General features: G+C 40.6%; 2 protein-coding genes across 3 annotated transcripts; both read right to left on the reverse strand.

Annotated features, from left to right (window-relative positions):
- Nucleotides 1-1,464: 1,464 nt before the first annotated feature.
- On the reverse strand, nt 1,465-3,558 carry eapp (e2f-associated phosphoprotein). Its single transcript, XM_027013199.2, has 6 exons — nt 3,378-3,558; nt 2,755-2,939; nt 2,543-2,659; nt 2,321-2,435; nt 2,056-2,187; nt 1,465-1,918 (listed from the first exon to the last, which is right to left on the reverse strand). The coding sequence occupies exons 1-6, from the start codon at nt 3,446-3,448 to the stop codon at nt 1,624-1,626; spliced, it is 915 nt and encodes a 304-aa protein (XP_026869000.2). The 5' UTR covers nt 3,449-3,558; the 3' UTR covers nt 1,465-1,623.
- A 277-nt stretch (nt 3,559-3,835) lies between these two features.
- Nucleotides 3,836-10,329, reverse strand: snx6 (sorting nexin 6). 2 transcript variants are annotated; one of them, XM_027013195.2, is made up of 14 exons: nt 10,276-10,329; nt 10,052-10,102; nt 9,133-9,237; nt 8,729-8,839; nt 7,752-7,873; nt 7,507-7,630; nt 7,289-7,384; nt 6,942-7,047; nt 6,052-6,127; nt 5,859-5,898; nt 5,471-5,557; nt 5,124-5,283; nt 4,850-4,935; nt 3,836-4,695 (listed from the first exon to the last, which is right to left on the reverse strand). In XM_027013195.2, exons 1-14 carry the CDS (start codon nt 10,279-10,281, stop codon nt 4,642-4,644), a joined length of 1,224 nt encoding a protein of 407 aa, XP_026868996.1. In that variant the 5' UTR covers nt 10,282-10,329; the 3' UTR covers nt 3,836-4,641. The 2 variants fall into 2 exon arrangements, with proteins under 2 accessions (XP_026868996.1, XP_026868995.1); XM_027013194.2 differs by having other exon boundaries at nt 9,133-9,258; nt 10,276-10,322.
- Between the last annotated feature and the right edge of the window lie 4,035 nt (nt 10,330-14,364).

The raw sequence follows: 14,364 nt of genomic DNA on the forward strand, positions 1-14,364 counted from the left end.
CTCCCAGCAGTCTCAAGAGCATTGAGGAAATACCAGTATAAAGGTCATTACATAAGGAGTGCTGGACAGGGCCATAGGAGGGCATCAACCCAGCAGCAGGACCTGGATCTGCTCTTTTATGCAAGGAGGAACAGGAGGAGCACTGCCACAGCCCTACAATATGACCTCCAGCATCCTACTGCTGTGCATGTTTCTAACCAAACTGTCAGAAACGGACTAAATGAGCGTGGCATGAAGCCTCAACATCACCTACTGGGATCTGTGCTCACAGCCCAGCACTGCATGCCAGCTCAATTAGCATTCGCCAGAGAACACCAGAATTGGCAGGTCTGCCCTTGACACGCCAGAGAGAAATGCCTAGCTTCATGTGGCCAAAGTGTGTAGGCAGTTCCTGGATGACGAAGCCATTGACCGGCCTTCACGTTCCCCAGACCTGATTCCAATTGAGAACCACTGGGATGTTAAGTATCACTGCGTCCTACACCACAAAGTAGCACCACAGACTGTCCAGGAGCTCACTGATGCCCTAATCCAGGTCTGGGAGTTTATCCCATGGGACAGTATCCACCTTCTCATCAGGAATATGCCCTGATGTTGTCAAGAATGCATACTGGTACATGGGGGGCATGCACGCCCTTGAGCTGTTGTGACGAAATTCACATAAATTGGATCAGCCTGTGATTGCATTTTATCTACTTTGATTTCGAATCCTTCCCTCAGTAGGCTGAAAACTTTGGTTTCCACTGATCGATGTAATGTCATTTTGTTATCAACAAACTACATAGTGTATATCAATAAAGATTTAAAACTTAAATTTTCATTCATCAGGATGTGATTTAAGTGTTCCATTTTTTTTTTTTTGGAGCAGTGTACTTCAGTAGTTATGTAACATGTAGTCTAAAGGCAAGTTAATATCCATCATCATTGCCAAGAGGTAGTACATTCACTGCTAGAGCCATCATTTGGTGTCCTGTCATAGAAGCACACTATATAAGTGGATATACTATTTCCACAAACACCAACTTATACCAGCAAGCATTTTGAGTTTAGCAATTAATTTAACTATAGCTGGAACCGTGGCCATGGTTAGAAGATTCAGCTGTCATATATGGACATAAAGCAACTTTTCTGCTGTAAGGGAGTGCAGAGACAAGGTATGGTTTGTATGGGCCAGGTTACAGAAGTGACTGTTTAGTAGCTTGCCAGATAGGCAATGAGACAGAAAACATAAGCATGAGAAGATAGTAGTATTTTTCTTTATAGAACATGGCCATCCTGGATGTTATTAGCAACTATGTAAATCACTCTGGAGAGTTTGAGTTTAAAAAACAGCAGTCAAAAAGGTTATTCAAGAAATTTTCTGTTTTCCATTTTTAATGTAAAGGTGTAATCCTATTTTTCCATTCAAGATTAGATATCAAATGTCTGTTCTGCATATCAGTAAAAATAAAAAGGACACATTTATTAAAACATGAAACGTTTATACACATTTTTACATTTTGTGTACATGAGTAAAAATGTAAGAAACAAAGTAAATCCTTTTCCAGCACACCTCCCTACACCCCTCTCTCATGTCTTATTATCAAGCTCTATACATTGATTTCAGCCTCAACAGCTATGTGCTTAGCTATAGCTTGCTAGGATGTTGAAGAAATGGTAGACCTCATCTTTATCAAACACAGCCACTTCAGTAGAACACTCTGTGCATTTGACTGGGTGATATATCTCTTCCTCATCCATTCCAGCCAACCTGGAGTCAGTTGTGCCGGCCTCTGTGGACGTGTCTGTGGAGTCGTGACGACCTTTCTTACCACGCCGGTTCTTCTTTTTACCTGCTTTATACTTCAGCACTTCATCCTTACTGACTGTACAGTTCATCACAAACATGGCTCGGTACTGCGTCCTATACTTCTCATGTCTGTGTGTGCAAAAAAGAACTCTTTAAGTAAAGTCTACACTCAGGGTAAGAAGACAGAAAAGTCAACACACAAACAGAAACAGAATACGACAAAGCAAAGTGAAGGTATCGGCAGGCTGATGTGATCATGACCTCACCTTTGGCAGTCCAGACAAAGTGTGGTCATGCAAGCAGGACAGTTTAGAACAGCATCACTGCTTGGGAGAGGCTTGGATTTTTTTCTGTTCTGCACAGATGATGTTGGTCTTCTCTGGCACCTGTACCTATACCTAACCAAAGTTATATGCCAAAAGAGAAAGAGAGAGAGATTTGCACTGTTATCGGTTCAGTTCTGGATTGCCTATCTGATTAGCTGTGGCTTGCTGGGATGTTGAGGAAATTGTAGACAAGTACAAGACTCACTCTTTTCTCTTGGCATCTACCCAAGCCTGATCTCGATCATCTTCATCTGGGTCATATAATAACTCATCATTTGTAGGTATAATGCGCTGCTTTCTTCTCTGATTCTTGGAGATACCTGAAAACAGAAAAGAACCACCACAAACCAATAATCAATACCAGCATGTGTACGTAAACAGCTAATATGTAGACCTGTTGCATTTGTTATATTCCTGGATGCATTACCAGCTGAGCTGTCTTCATCTGAATCTGAGTCAAAGTATATACTGTCATATTGCTGAGAATTTTGTGTTCTTTCTGTGTTCTGCGTTGAAGTGTCTGCGCCAATCCCAGAGGTTTCACCTACAACCAAAAGTGACGCTCTCCAATTACAGTATATACAGACGAACACAAATACGATCAAGTTCCCACACAGGTATGTCTGTTGTAATGGTAACCTTGAGTTGATGGAATGGACCAGCCACACTCCATAGATTTAAGAGTGCTACTCAGTTCTGCCTCCATCTCTTTCTCAAACTCATCCCCGCTCGATGACTCGCTTTCCCCTGTCAAGTATTCTCGGATGAGCTTCTTCTTCTGTTCTGGTGTTCCATTGAGAAGAACGTCGAGCTCATCTTCGGAACTAAAGGCCAGCGTACCACAATTAAAGCAATTAATTAAATTAATAGACAAGCCAGCGCAAGTTCGACTACAGCTATGGGCTAAAGAGAGTATATATTGAAACAAGGCATGAATTTGATTAAGAAACGATTATCGTTATTAATCTAACGCTAACCTTCCAACCTCAGACTAGTTTAACTATCCTAGTTAGCTAGCGAACAAACAAAAGCTGGCTAGGGGACAGAATTGGTTTTACAAGTTCGTTTTACAAAAGTATTTAGATTTCATTTCGGGCTGCTGGTCTATATTTAATTGTTTGAATAGTGTGTAGACCACAACATCTGCAAAACAACTTAAATTCACATCAAATGTACAGCGGTTCTGTTTTAACCAGATCAGAAACATCTAACTACCTAGCACGTTGATATGTTTGGCTCAGGTTTTTTCAGCTAGACGTTACCTGCTGTTTGCTCTTTCTTCATCACTTGGTTCTTCAATCTCATAGGAATCATAATCTTCTTTTCGGTTCATTGCGTCTTTAGTCCAGAGGGGGGGGAAAAATAATATATATATATTATTGCAACCTCAACCTTTTCCTTCACACCGAATACCAAAATAATACAAGAAAAGCAAGAAAATGAAATACTTCCGGGTGAGATGTTCCCTTCAAATGCCAAAATAAAAGTTGGTTGATGATTCGGCAGAGTATTTACAGGTACAGCTTCACCCACTCCAACTCTAAATATTACACTGCTATTTCCTTGTTCATATGCCTCATTCACATGGGCAGTTGCAGTATCAAAAATGTTTTTACAGAACTAGTTGTGCATTTCAGAAAACTATTTAGAAACTGAAGGAACTTTTAACCTTTGATTTCTTCATGCTGAACATTTTTAACTCACATGAAAAACTCTAACATATGGTAAACAGTATTATTTATTTGCGTTATGTCCATTGTCATTTTATCATCATGATTACTGTTTATGTCAGCATTCCTCCATCTGAATAAATGGACACTTTGGTCACATACTTAAGTCACATATTGAAAACACACACTCATATGCAGTGCACTTAAGAAGCCTGGAGAAAAACAAAAAAGTATTCATTTATGATTTACAATATCAGATTAGTCTATATATTAAGGCAAACAATGATGCATTACTTGTCAGGAATGAAAAACTGATGTAACTAATGTAATAAATTTCCTAAAGAGTAATACAAAACCTATTAGTTTGATTAAGATAATATAGCAATACAATGAAAACTAATACAACTTGTACAAGGCTTTGAGTGACCATACACTTCAATCATGGAAACAAACAAACAATCAGCTCAATTTCAACAAGACTTCTGAGCAGCATCCATACAAAAGGATCACCCAAAGCATCACAATAAGCCAAAATAAACACACAAAAAAAGAAGACAATTAGAAAGAAATCACAAGAGATGTAAGTGTGTCGATGGAGCAACTCCCATGAAAAAGGACAATTAACAATCAAAAGTTACACGATGTGATTAAATGAAGTTGCAGGTTGTTGTGCTGTGTGCACTTGTGAAATCTTCCAGTGAGCCACATCACTTTCAGGGGGTACTGGAGGAAAAGTGGTGTCTCTGCTAGTGATACATACAGATGTTTGTTGACAAACAGACCCCGTACTCCATACTCCAGATAAAGACGATACCCAAGCAGGAAAAGCCCTAGACAGTGAACCTGGAGTTTGGCTCTAAGTGTCCCCTTTTAGAACCGCCAGACAGCTTTGCAACAGTTGTAAATTACCCTTAAAAGAGATGAATAAACAGTGAAAACCATGGCAATTCATTCTGAGACTTTCCCCCTTCTCACATGAAAGACATTAAATATGGTTAACTACACGAACCATTAAAACATCTCTAATGTTTTTACATCACACACATGAACAAGTGAACAAGTACCTTAGCATGTTTGAGCTCAAGCTCAGCTAGTTCCACCAAGTTCTTTCTGAATGCTGCTACTCTTCTTGTTTTGAAATCTATCAGTTCTGTGCCGGTAAAAAGGGGGGGGATAAAACGTCTACACATGCAGTAGTATCATCATAAGTAAAGCACACACTGCTACTCTTCTACAACCTCTGGAAAGCACAACAGAAATGTTTTGTTGACTCAAATCATTTTGAAATCAAATGAAAATGTACAATGGAAGAGAAAACAGCAAAACTGGAAGAAGTACCTTGTTTCGCTGATTCTGAGATTTTTTCAAACTTCTGACAGCACACCTGCTGTGTGGTTTCTGCTTGAAGGACATCTTTGTTTTTAGCTCTGGCTTTGTCCAGAGCTTTGTTGGCATTTTCGTAATCAACTAACGCCCTTCCTCGTCTGTACAGGAGGTCCTGAAGGGCAGATAACACATTTCCCTGAACTCAGTTGGTGAGCTGCAACTCAAAACTAACACCTTTGACCACTAATATTACTGTACACACTGCAGTGGAGGAGCAGATTTGAAGTAAGCACTCCCATAAATAAGGTATATACGGCCCACGGGTGTGATGAGCAGAGAGCACAAGGCTGGCAGCACACCTTGGCAGCTTGTGACTCTCTGAGGTAATACTTCAACAAGTCAGCAAGCTTTAGGTCCTCATCAGCAGCAACTCGGGCCTCAATTTTCTACACAGGAAACACACAGATGGTATGAGCTGGACACTCAGGAAGAGACGGGCCACCTTGTGATCCCTGACGTCCCATGCTGCTCTATAACAGCCATGTGTTAGGGTAAAACTACTTAGCATGACTGTGCTACAACTCACTTCAGAGAAAGCTCCAAGACTCCCATTAAAAAAACTACCTTCTAATCTCCTAAAATATCAGAAGGCTTAATTTAATCAAATACAATTCCCATGGAGAAAGTGTCACTGTAAAATATCAATTCTGAAAAGATGATTTTATAAATATTGAAAAAGTTACATACCCGTGTTTTTTCGAAAAGTTCTGAGACCTTCAAGAAAAATCTTTTTAAAAAAATGAGATGCAAAAAGAAAAAGATTTAAAATTTACTATAACAAGAGGCTTACTGAAATCAAACCCACACATGTTTTCAAGAGACAGACATATAGAGCATAGGATCAAAAAAAAAAGAAAAAGAAAAAAAGAAAGAGCCATACTTGCACACGTCTGTTGAGTCCTGGGTCCCTAAAGTATAGAGCGTTGAAGCAATTCTGTTGATGTCGTCTGCAGCACCTGAAAAAGAGCTTCTGTTACACCACCAGACAAAGCCCACAGCTATGGCTGTAGTGCCAAATCCAATGTCAGTGTACTGTTCTTTTACACAATGACTGTCTTCCACTCCCCCAGTTGTATAAAACTCAACACTCGGTTTTCAGTTCTCCACATCGTTATGTGCTGTATAACTTCAGATCCATATAGCAAAAAGGAGAAATCATTTACAAATGAAACTGCACTGAGAAAATTATACACAGTACAGTACATATGTATGCAGTACCCATAATGAACAGCATGTCAACAGGTAGATGATTCCATGAGGAGAACCAATTCAATCAGGATATGATTCACTCTCCTGACATTGTGTCCCAGGCAGTATATGAGATATAAAACCTGTTTGATCTTCACAGATAAACGGGGAAAACCACACTTTCTTAATAAGAAAAATGATGCAACTGTAGTAGACATAGAATATACAGTTCATAACGGAACTGAATCAGACACACCATCTGTGGAGAATTTACTTTGAGTTGGCCCTCAGTTCAATCAGTCAGTGAAGGACAACATGTTGCCAGGAGACAAAGAGAGATCATTCCGAGTGTGTATTCACAAAACTAGAAACGCAGACGTCCTGTGACACAATTGAAACTTCATCATCTCTGGATTTGTTTTGCAATTCACAATGTTTGCACCATGTTATTTTAAACACATGACTGTTGTTCTGTTGCGATTACAGCTGTAGAAGTGAAACAGTGACACCTTACAAACAGGTGTGGAAACAGGTGTGGAAACAGGTGTGGAAACAGGTGTGGAAAGGGAATGTGCAACTTACTCTTGTGAGATCTGATCATTCGGTCGGATTTGATAGAGGCATCTTTAACACGGTTATGGTACTCCAAAAGGAATGTCTTCTCATGTTCAAAGAAGTCATCTACATCCTTTATTCAAACCGGAGAGTATAAGGGGAAAATATTTGAGCACCAAAAATTTCATTTGATTATGTTTCACAAATGTACAACATTTTGTGTCAAGATATTCAGTGCATCACCCATTACATCTGTTCGAGTATTTAAAACAATTGCCAAGACAATATTCAAAGAAAAAACATTTTACATTTCCCCACCACACCCCATCATGCTTCCTAGATCATGTGACCTAGGTAGAACAGTGCAGGCTCACTTTCACTCCGGCCACAATGACTCCGTCTGCAGACTTCACCACGTTCTTGAAGAAATCCTCCAGTTTCTCTTTCTTGTTTTTGCCTCGTACACTCAGCTGTCATTGTCAGGAACCAGCAAAAAAGGTGCAAAGAAAATAACCAAATTCAGAGTTTCCATACAAATTATTTTCTTTTTTCCCTCATGGAATGAGATTTGCACTAAAAAAGGCAGACTCACATCCTGGTTGTACTCCAAGAACACATGAAAGTTTAAGTCTTTCCTCAGAACGGGATGTGCTGCAACGCGGCAGAGAAACACTTCGTGCATCGCCACAGTCTTCTTGAAGATGGCCAAGTATTCACTACGACACAAACACGCGTTACCTGTAGTGATGCAGAAACAAACGCAGGGCAAAGCGACTCCACTAAACATGGCAAACTGTGCTCGGCACGATGCCACACCTCTAAGTGAAAGTGACTCACGCCTCGAGCTCCTGTTTCATCTTGGTGAACTCTTCCTTGGTCATGGAGCCTTCACCTTCACCCAGCTTCTGCAGCTTCTCCCGCGACGCGTCAAAGTCCGGCCTTGGGGGGGCAGGCGGGATCTGAGAATAAAGCAGTCACCCTCATCAGGTGCCACACCATCATGTCCCACTTGCCAAAGCCTAAAACCAACAGGGCGGGTGCTGAGGGAGCACTTGCACTAATGATGTTAAATGTTTGCTGCTTTGGTCTGGACATGCACAAAGCACACAGCTGCATTTAATGTAAAGGAACGTAAATAATTAATTTGGGTTGTGATGGAACTGTATGCCTTTGTTGCCAGTAACTCTGGGTCCAAAGTATATTCCAAATGAAAGGGCAATACATCACACAGCAACAGAACAAGCCATGCTATAGAGCATGAACCCGTTCTGTGTAAAAGAATAAACCAAATTCCTGGTGCCACCACAAACACATTATGTTGTATTAGAAGCAGACGTTGATCTACATTTGTTAGCTATAAGTAATGCTAAATCATCGTTTTGTTGGCTGTTTCTATATGTAATCACCAGGTAAAATGTCCATTTTTCCAAATTTTATTCTTTATCCAACATAGCTGGTATCTTTCCATAATAAATCCTAAGCCTCTACAGAAATTATAACAACTGTGTAGCTATGAGTAATATATAATGGCCTTCCAAAAAGAGTCTTCAGAGTGATAAATCCCCATTCTTTACAGTGGTCACTGTACTGCAATTTCAAAAACTGTCAGTGTCATTATGAAATTTCCCAGCATGCACTGGACCTTAATATTAGGGAAATTCAGCTGTGTGGTTGGGAACTGAGTTGATGCATTAGCTTGTGTTTTTCCCCTTATGAATAATGAACAAAAGGTTTTAAAGGAGAAATAGGATGTTCAACCCGTCAGCTCTGAGGTCATATACATCTTAGACAAATGTGAAGACTGACAAACGTACGATAAATCCAGCATAGTCTTCATTTTCCACAAAGGAGTCATGGAGCCAGATGAACTCTTCATGTTGTCTCACCACAGAGAACTCATTCTGCTTGAAGTTAGGTAGAGTACTCTGGAGAAGCATCAAAGACATACATATATAAAATATACATATATACCCCCCCACACACACACATACATATGCACACACACACACACACACACACACATACATACATACATACATACATACATACATACATACATACATACATACATACATACACACACACACAATACTTTCAGCCAAATGTTCAAATGTAATTTAAAGGGAAGTAAGAGCAGGTTAATCAGACAATCTCAAGCCAATTTTCCAGTGTTCTTACAGACTAGAATAATATCTCTACAGAGCTCTACAGAGCTTACCTTTGTATGGACGGTGAACTTCACTTTGTCTCTCTCACTCAGAGCATCTGAAATGTCCACTTGTAGTGTAGCATCAGTCTGAAGATCCACATTAACGGCTCTGGGCTGTGAACCATTTGAATCAGACTTCACAAGAAGTCAAATTTTTTTCATTGTGAATCATGAGGACTATTTAAAATGAATCATGCTTATATAACTTAGCACATAGCTGTAGATTTGATTTCATGCAATTCTGTTTAATTCACACTTATTAAACATGTAAGCAGTCTTTGTTACACTCATGTAGGTTACATTGTTGTTCCAGCACATATGTTCTGCAACATTTCAATAATTTGGTCTATATAAATATCCAAAGAACAAAGGGAAAACTAAAGCAAGCTAGATTTTGTAATACCAAATTCGAAAATCAAACCACGAAAATCAATCAAGGTAAGAGAATTCAGTAACATTATTGTGCCAGTGGTCACTGCCATTGTTTGACAGGTTGGAGGGCTGACTGGCTCATTTCCCCCCCCCCCCAACTTTCTTTTCTGGCATAAGATTCCACACAGTCTTGTGTACAGCCACAAGAGCACAAAGACCCAGAGATCTACAGCACAGCAGGACGGCCTCCTTCTAAAGAGCCGCGGCCGGGTAAACCTACTGTCAGCTGGTCACATTCGCTAATCATTATGCATACTTGTGTTTCCTACAGAATCTGGAAAGCTAACGTCTATCCAGTAGGGAGTCAACGGACTATCAGGACCTTACTAACAGCTTTTAACACTCAAGCGACATTGAACGTGACTGTCACGGCTAATGCAGCTGTGGACCTCACACCGCGGCTGACTGGAGTAATCTGTACAAAATACACATTAGGAACTGATTCGCTATGGCGAATGGGGTAGTCAGAAGGAGGGAAAACGAAAAAAAAACTTACTCCTCTGTCCTCCTCCGAGAGAAAATCGGGACCATCGTCCAGCCCTTCTTGCTGTAAAGAGAAAGTACATAAGGCACACAGCGCATTGTTTAGACATTAAATCTGCAGATTGGCTCTGATGAAATCGACACGGCAACCCTGCGCAATTGTTGATTTTTTTTGTTTGTTTGTTTGTTAAAGAGAAGAAGCCCTTAGCAGGTTAGAGCAAATCTAGAAAAACCCACCATCATGGCTGCCGCGGGTGGAGTGCGAAGCTAGCGGTGTCGTGTGACGCGAGGCGGCTTCGGCAGGGCGGAGCCTCGGTCAGCGCGCACGACGGCTCAGCCACGGAGCCGTGCACTTAAAAAGGGCAAAGCAACACGTAAACAGACGAGCCAGTTATGCAGAGAAAGTGCCAAATGCTTGCATGAGAGACGCTGTGCTGGGAAGGAATCCGTACTTTGGGAAATTTGGTGCTTTAAAATGCTTGTAAAGATATTTAGAGCACACTGAGAATAAGACTCTTTATTTTCATTATATGTGAGTATAACCACGTTTAATTCACAGCCTTCCCGACGCAGCAAAATATACATATACACATTTACAGCAGAAATGTGACGGCAGAATGGGCAGAAAGTAACTAGATTACAGTCTTTCACTGTCGATTACTACAATATAAATTAATTTGATATAAATGGCAGGGTGGTCAGTGATTCGAGATTTGTGAATAACCGTGTGAATAACAACTTACATAAACAGCCGTTTGAGAGTGGATTGACTATATTTACAGGGGGCAGTATGAGCAGCAGAATAGATAAATAGATGTGAATAGATAAACAACAATGGCTTTAAAGTGGCAGTGCAGTTACACAAAAGGTGTTATAGACAGACAGTCTTGTAACAGTTACATATCCCTGCATAAGTAAATAGATTGCCTATTGAATGTGCAAAAGGAGCAGAGTAACGTTAAAAGGGGATGTGGTGTGGTGTTGTAGTCAATGATGTTACTGAAGCCACAGCTTTTGGAAAGTAGCTGTGCCTCAGCCTGTTGCTCCGTGTGCGGATAGCCACGTTCCACTTTCCAGATGGCAGCATACTGAAGAGGCAGAGACCAGGGTGTGTTGTATTCATGCTGATGCAGCCAGCCTTCTTTTGTCGGCTGCCATAGACACTGTCCAGGTTAGGAAGGTCAGTCCAAATGATCAGTTCTGACACCCTGACCAGGCAATACAGCTCTTTCCTCTCTGTGGCTGTGCAGGTGGAGTACCACACAATCACGCCTTGGTACAGGAGACTCTCGTGGGGCTGTGGTAGAAGTTAACCAGGAGCTTTTGTGGAGGTTGCACCATTTTTAGCTTCCTTAAGAAGTACAGCCATTGTTGTGCCGTCTTTATCAGCCACGTGGTGTCTGTTTATGTGGATACAGAAAACCTTCACACTCTCCACATTCTGCTGCTTCCCCAGATATGTGGAGTGGGAGATGGTCTGGTTTTCTTCTTCTCCTATGTCCCAGATGATCTCCTTTATCTTGGAGGTGTTAAATACTAAGTCATTGACTTTACACCAGTCACCCAGACCTTCCACCTCATTTCCGTAGGCACTCACATCACCCTCTGAAATAAGCCCCACTATTGTGGTATTATTTGCAAATTTTATGTGGTTGTTTGAGGAGTGAATGGGGGTGCAGACATGTTTAAACAGGGTGCAGAGCATGGGGCCCAGTACACAACCCTGTGGGCTCGCAGTGTTCAGGATGAGAGTGGAGGAGGTGTGATTCCTAATCCTGAACTTCTGTGGTTTTGTCAGACAGGAAGTGCATGACGCAGGAGCCAATGGGGCTGCTTGGACCTTAAGATCCTCAGTTTGCTGATCAGTTTGTGAGGGATAATGGTGTTAAAAGCAGAGCCAAAATGCTGTATTGCTTTGGGAGTAGCGCGTAAGAACGAGTTGAAACAGCCTTGTCAAAGGCCAAGACAACCAAAAACACTTCTACTGGCACATGAAAAAGCGAAGTGACGCAAATATTAGGAGTTTGAGTGTGTTGAGAAGTCTGTTACCTGCTGTTACATCTTAACTCACAAATACTTGGCAGGTTCTGTGCTATTTATAGAAAAGAAAGCTTATACATTATATGAATTGAAGTGTGTTCCCTTATGACAGTTTTACTGTATTATGATGAGAATTCTATTACATATTGATCCGTTATGCTTGCATGAAACATTTGGTAGGCATGCTAAAAGAATGAATGTTTGAATAAATGAATCTAACAGTTCAAGTTGATGGTGTTGTTCTCATACTGATTTATGTATTAGGAAATGTCAAGTCTTATGAATATCTAAAACGTTTCTTCACAAATTATTTTTGCTGGCTTAATTCATACTTAGTTCATAGCCTCTCATACAATTTAATGTTTACTCACTATTGCTGAGTACAGTGAAACAATTGCAGCATGACCATTCTCTATCTGTATTTGATTTTTCTCATCATATCGTACTGTCTGGATGTTTCTTTGAAGAGTACATTTATCCACTATTTCTCTTCAACAGTTTCTATGTACTGTGTCCCGTACTACTGTAGAGTAAATTTAAGGTAAAACTCGTGAGAAACATTCACAATTTCTCAATAAGGGCTAGAACTAGGTGATCTCTATTAATACTACGATAGCAGGGAGAATATTAAGCCAAACGTTGCGAACTATTGTGAACTTTTTTTAAACTTTCGTCCATGAGCCCTTTACTAAGGATCAAGCGTATTTGCATCATGAAGCATTTTCGGTCTTGAACACCAGGTGGCGTATTAAGCGTTACATTTTCGACTGCCAGGCTTTTGTTAACGCAACGGTGTTTTGCCAATAATAAAGCAACACCCATGTTGGCTAATATCATTTGCCGGATTATTTTCATAACACTGATATTCGGATTTCATCAGCACAATTCGTTGTTTTCCCATTAGGGCTGCAAGATCACAACAAGAAGAAAATTACAGCCTACGCAACCCGTAATACGCACTGCAGTTCAGAAATCAAAAACAAAATAATAACCCGATTTAATGTTTCTTTCTGAGTAGACAAAAGCAACGATCGTGTCTTGAACGCTTAAATCTAACGGCAAATATCCCTGAACCTCCTCACCCGCACCTCCATATACTTGTTGCTACATTAAGTATATCTTCGCCAGTTGATACACTCAACTCCCTCCTGTTTTGCAGTCCATGTATTCGCGTGCTTTTACAGCAAGGATTCTCATCGGTCAGTAGTCTGCTGATGGAGTCGATTCGGTGTTCATATTTTGCCCATTATGTCCAGCTTCAATGTCAGTGACAAAATACTGATCAGTAAGAATCCTCGTCATACAAAAACGACATTGTCTACCATAGCTCTTGCCAGCTGACATTCTCTATACAACATACTGAGTAACTTTGTACTGAGGATTCAGTCTTGTGACCCTGCACCATGCAATAACATCTATATTCTCAGAATGGGTCGTATTTCCTCTGAAAATAAACATTATCACGTTACTTATGCCCTGAATGAGGAATTAAAACAGTGACATGCAGTAGTGGACATCAGCAGCTGGAGCAGTGCCTCATGGTATGCTTAACTAAGCACCAGAAACTGGTAAGAGCTACTGGAAAAGAGAGCGGAACCCAGCTCAGTGACTTTGTGCTTTACACAAACTCCAGTAACTTGGAAACTGTGTTTTGAGCAGCATGGAGTGTTGCACCATCTCTCATCATCTCAGATACCAGCATCACTGCAGCAAAACAAAGATTGTTTCTTACTGCCCCTCTTAGTCAGTCTGTTTAAATGAGATAGAATTTCAGGAATTGGTTGGCAGTGTTGGCACATAAACTCTCATATGACCAGCATACATACTTCACAGTGGCAATCTCCTAGTACTCCCCATACTACATACCCTTCCAAAGTACAGAACCTCATGGAGAGGAACAAGAGGTCACTAGTTTATTTTCAGCTCCCTTGTCCAGACCCAGAGATTCAGACTAACATAAAAGGGCTTTTGTTCCAGGCAATAGTATGCACAAAGCCTCTGACAAACCAACTTGACGTTTCAAATGTTTATATGCACTGGCAACCATGCCCCTGCACTCTCACAGTAGTCTGGAGGCAACAGAGGTATAGAGCAGTATAGAAGTAGCTTTTCAGATCTTTATTTAAAATAATCTTGTTACCCTAATATTATTGAATTTCAAATATTTAATGCTGAATTTTTCTTGTCAATTTTGCTGTGCAGATTGTCTCTAATAATAGGGGATGGATAACAGTGCAGCTGTTATTTCTGCATGAAATATAAACAAACTACAGAAGACCACCTTGG

The sequence above is a fragment of the Electrophorus electricus genome, chromosome 13 (assembly GCF_013358815.1).
Source record: "Electrophorus electricus isolate fEleEle1 chromosome 13, fEleEle1.pri, whole genome shotgun sequence".
Taxonomy (NCBI): Eukaryota; Metazoa; Chordata; class Actinopteri; order Gymnotiformes; family Gymnotidae; genus Electrophorus; species Electrophorus electricus.

Bases quoted from the DNA above. Each gene is read 5' to 3' on its own strand.
- eapp (XM_027013199.2), bottom strand. From the start codon at position 3,448: ATGAACCGAAAAGAAGATTATGATTCCTATGAGATTGAAGAACCAAGT. The intron at 2,660-2,754 runs GTTACCATTACA...TTTTGGTTGTAG, and splicing joins GTCCATTCCATCAACTCAAG to GTGAAACCTCTGGGATTGGC. The intron at 1,919-2,055 runs GTGAGGTCATGA...TTGCACACACAG, and splicing joins CTTTGTCTGGACTGCCAAAG to ACATGAGAAGTATAGGACGC.
- snx6 (XM_027013194.2), bottom strand. The intron at 9,259-10,051 runs GTAAGTTTTTTT...CTTCTTGTGAAG, and splicing joins TCTCGGAGGAGGACAGAGGA to TCTGATTCAAATGGTTCACA. The intron at 8,840-9,132 runs GTAAGCTCTGTA...ATGCTTCTCCAG, and splicing joins AGTTCACCGTCCATACAAAG to AGTACTCTACCTAACTTCAA.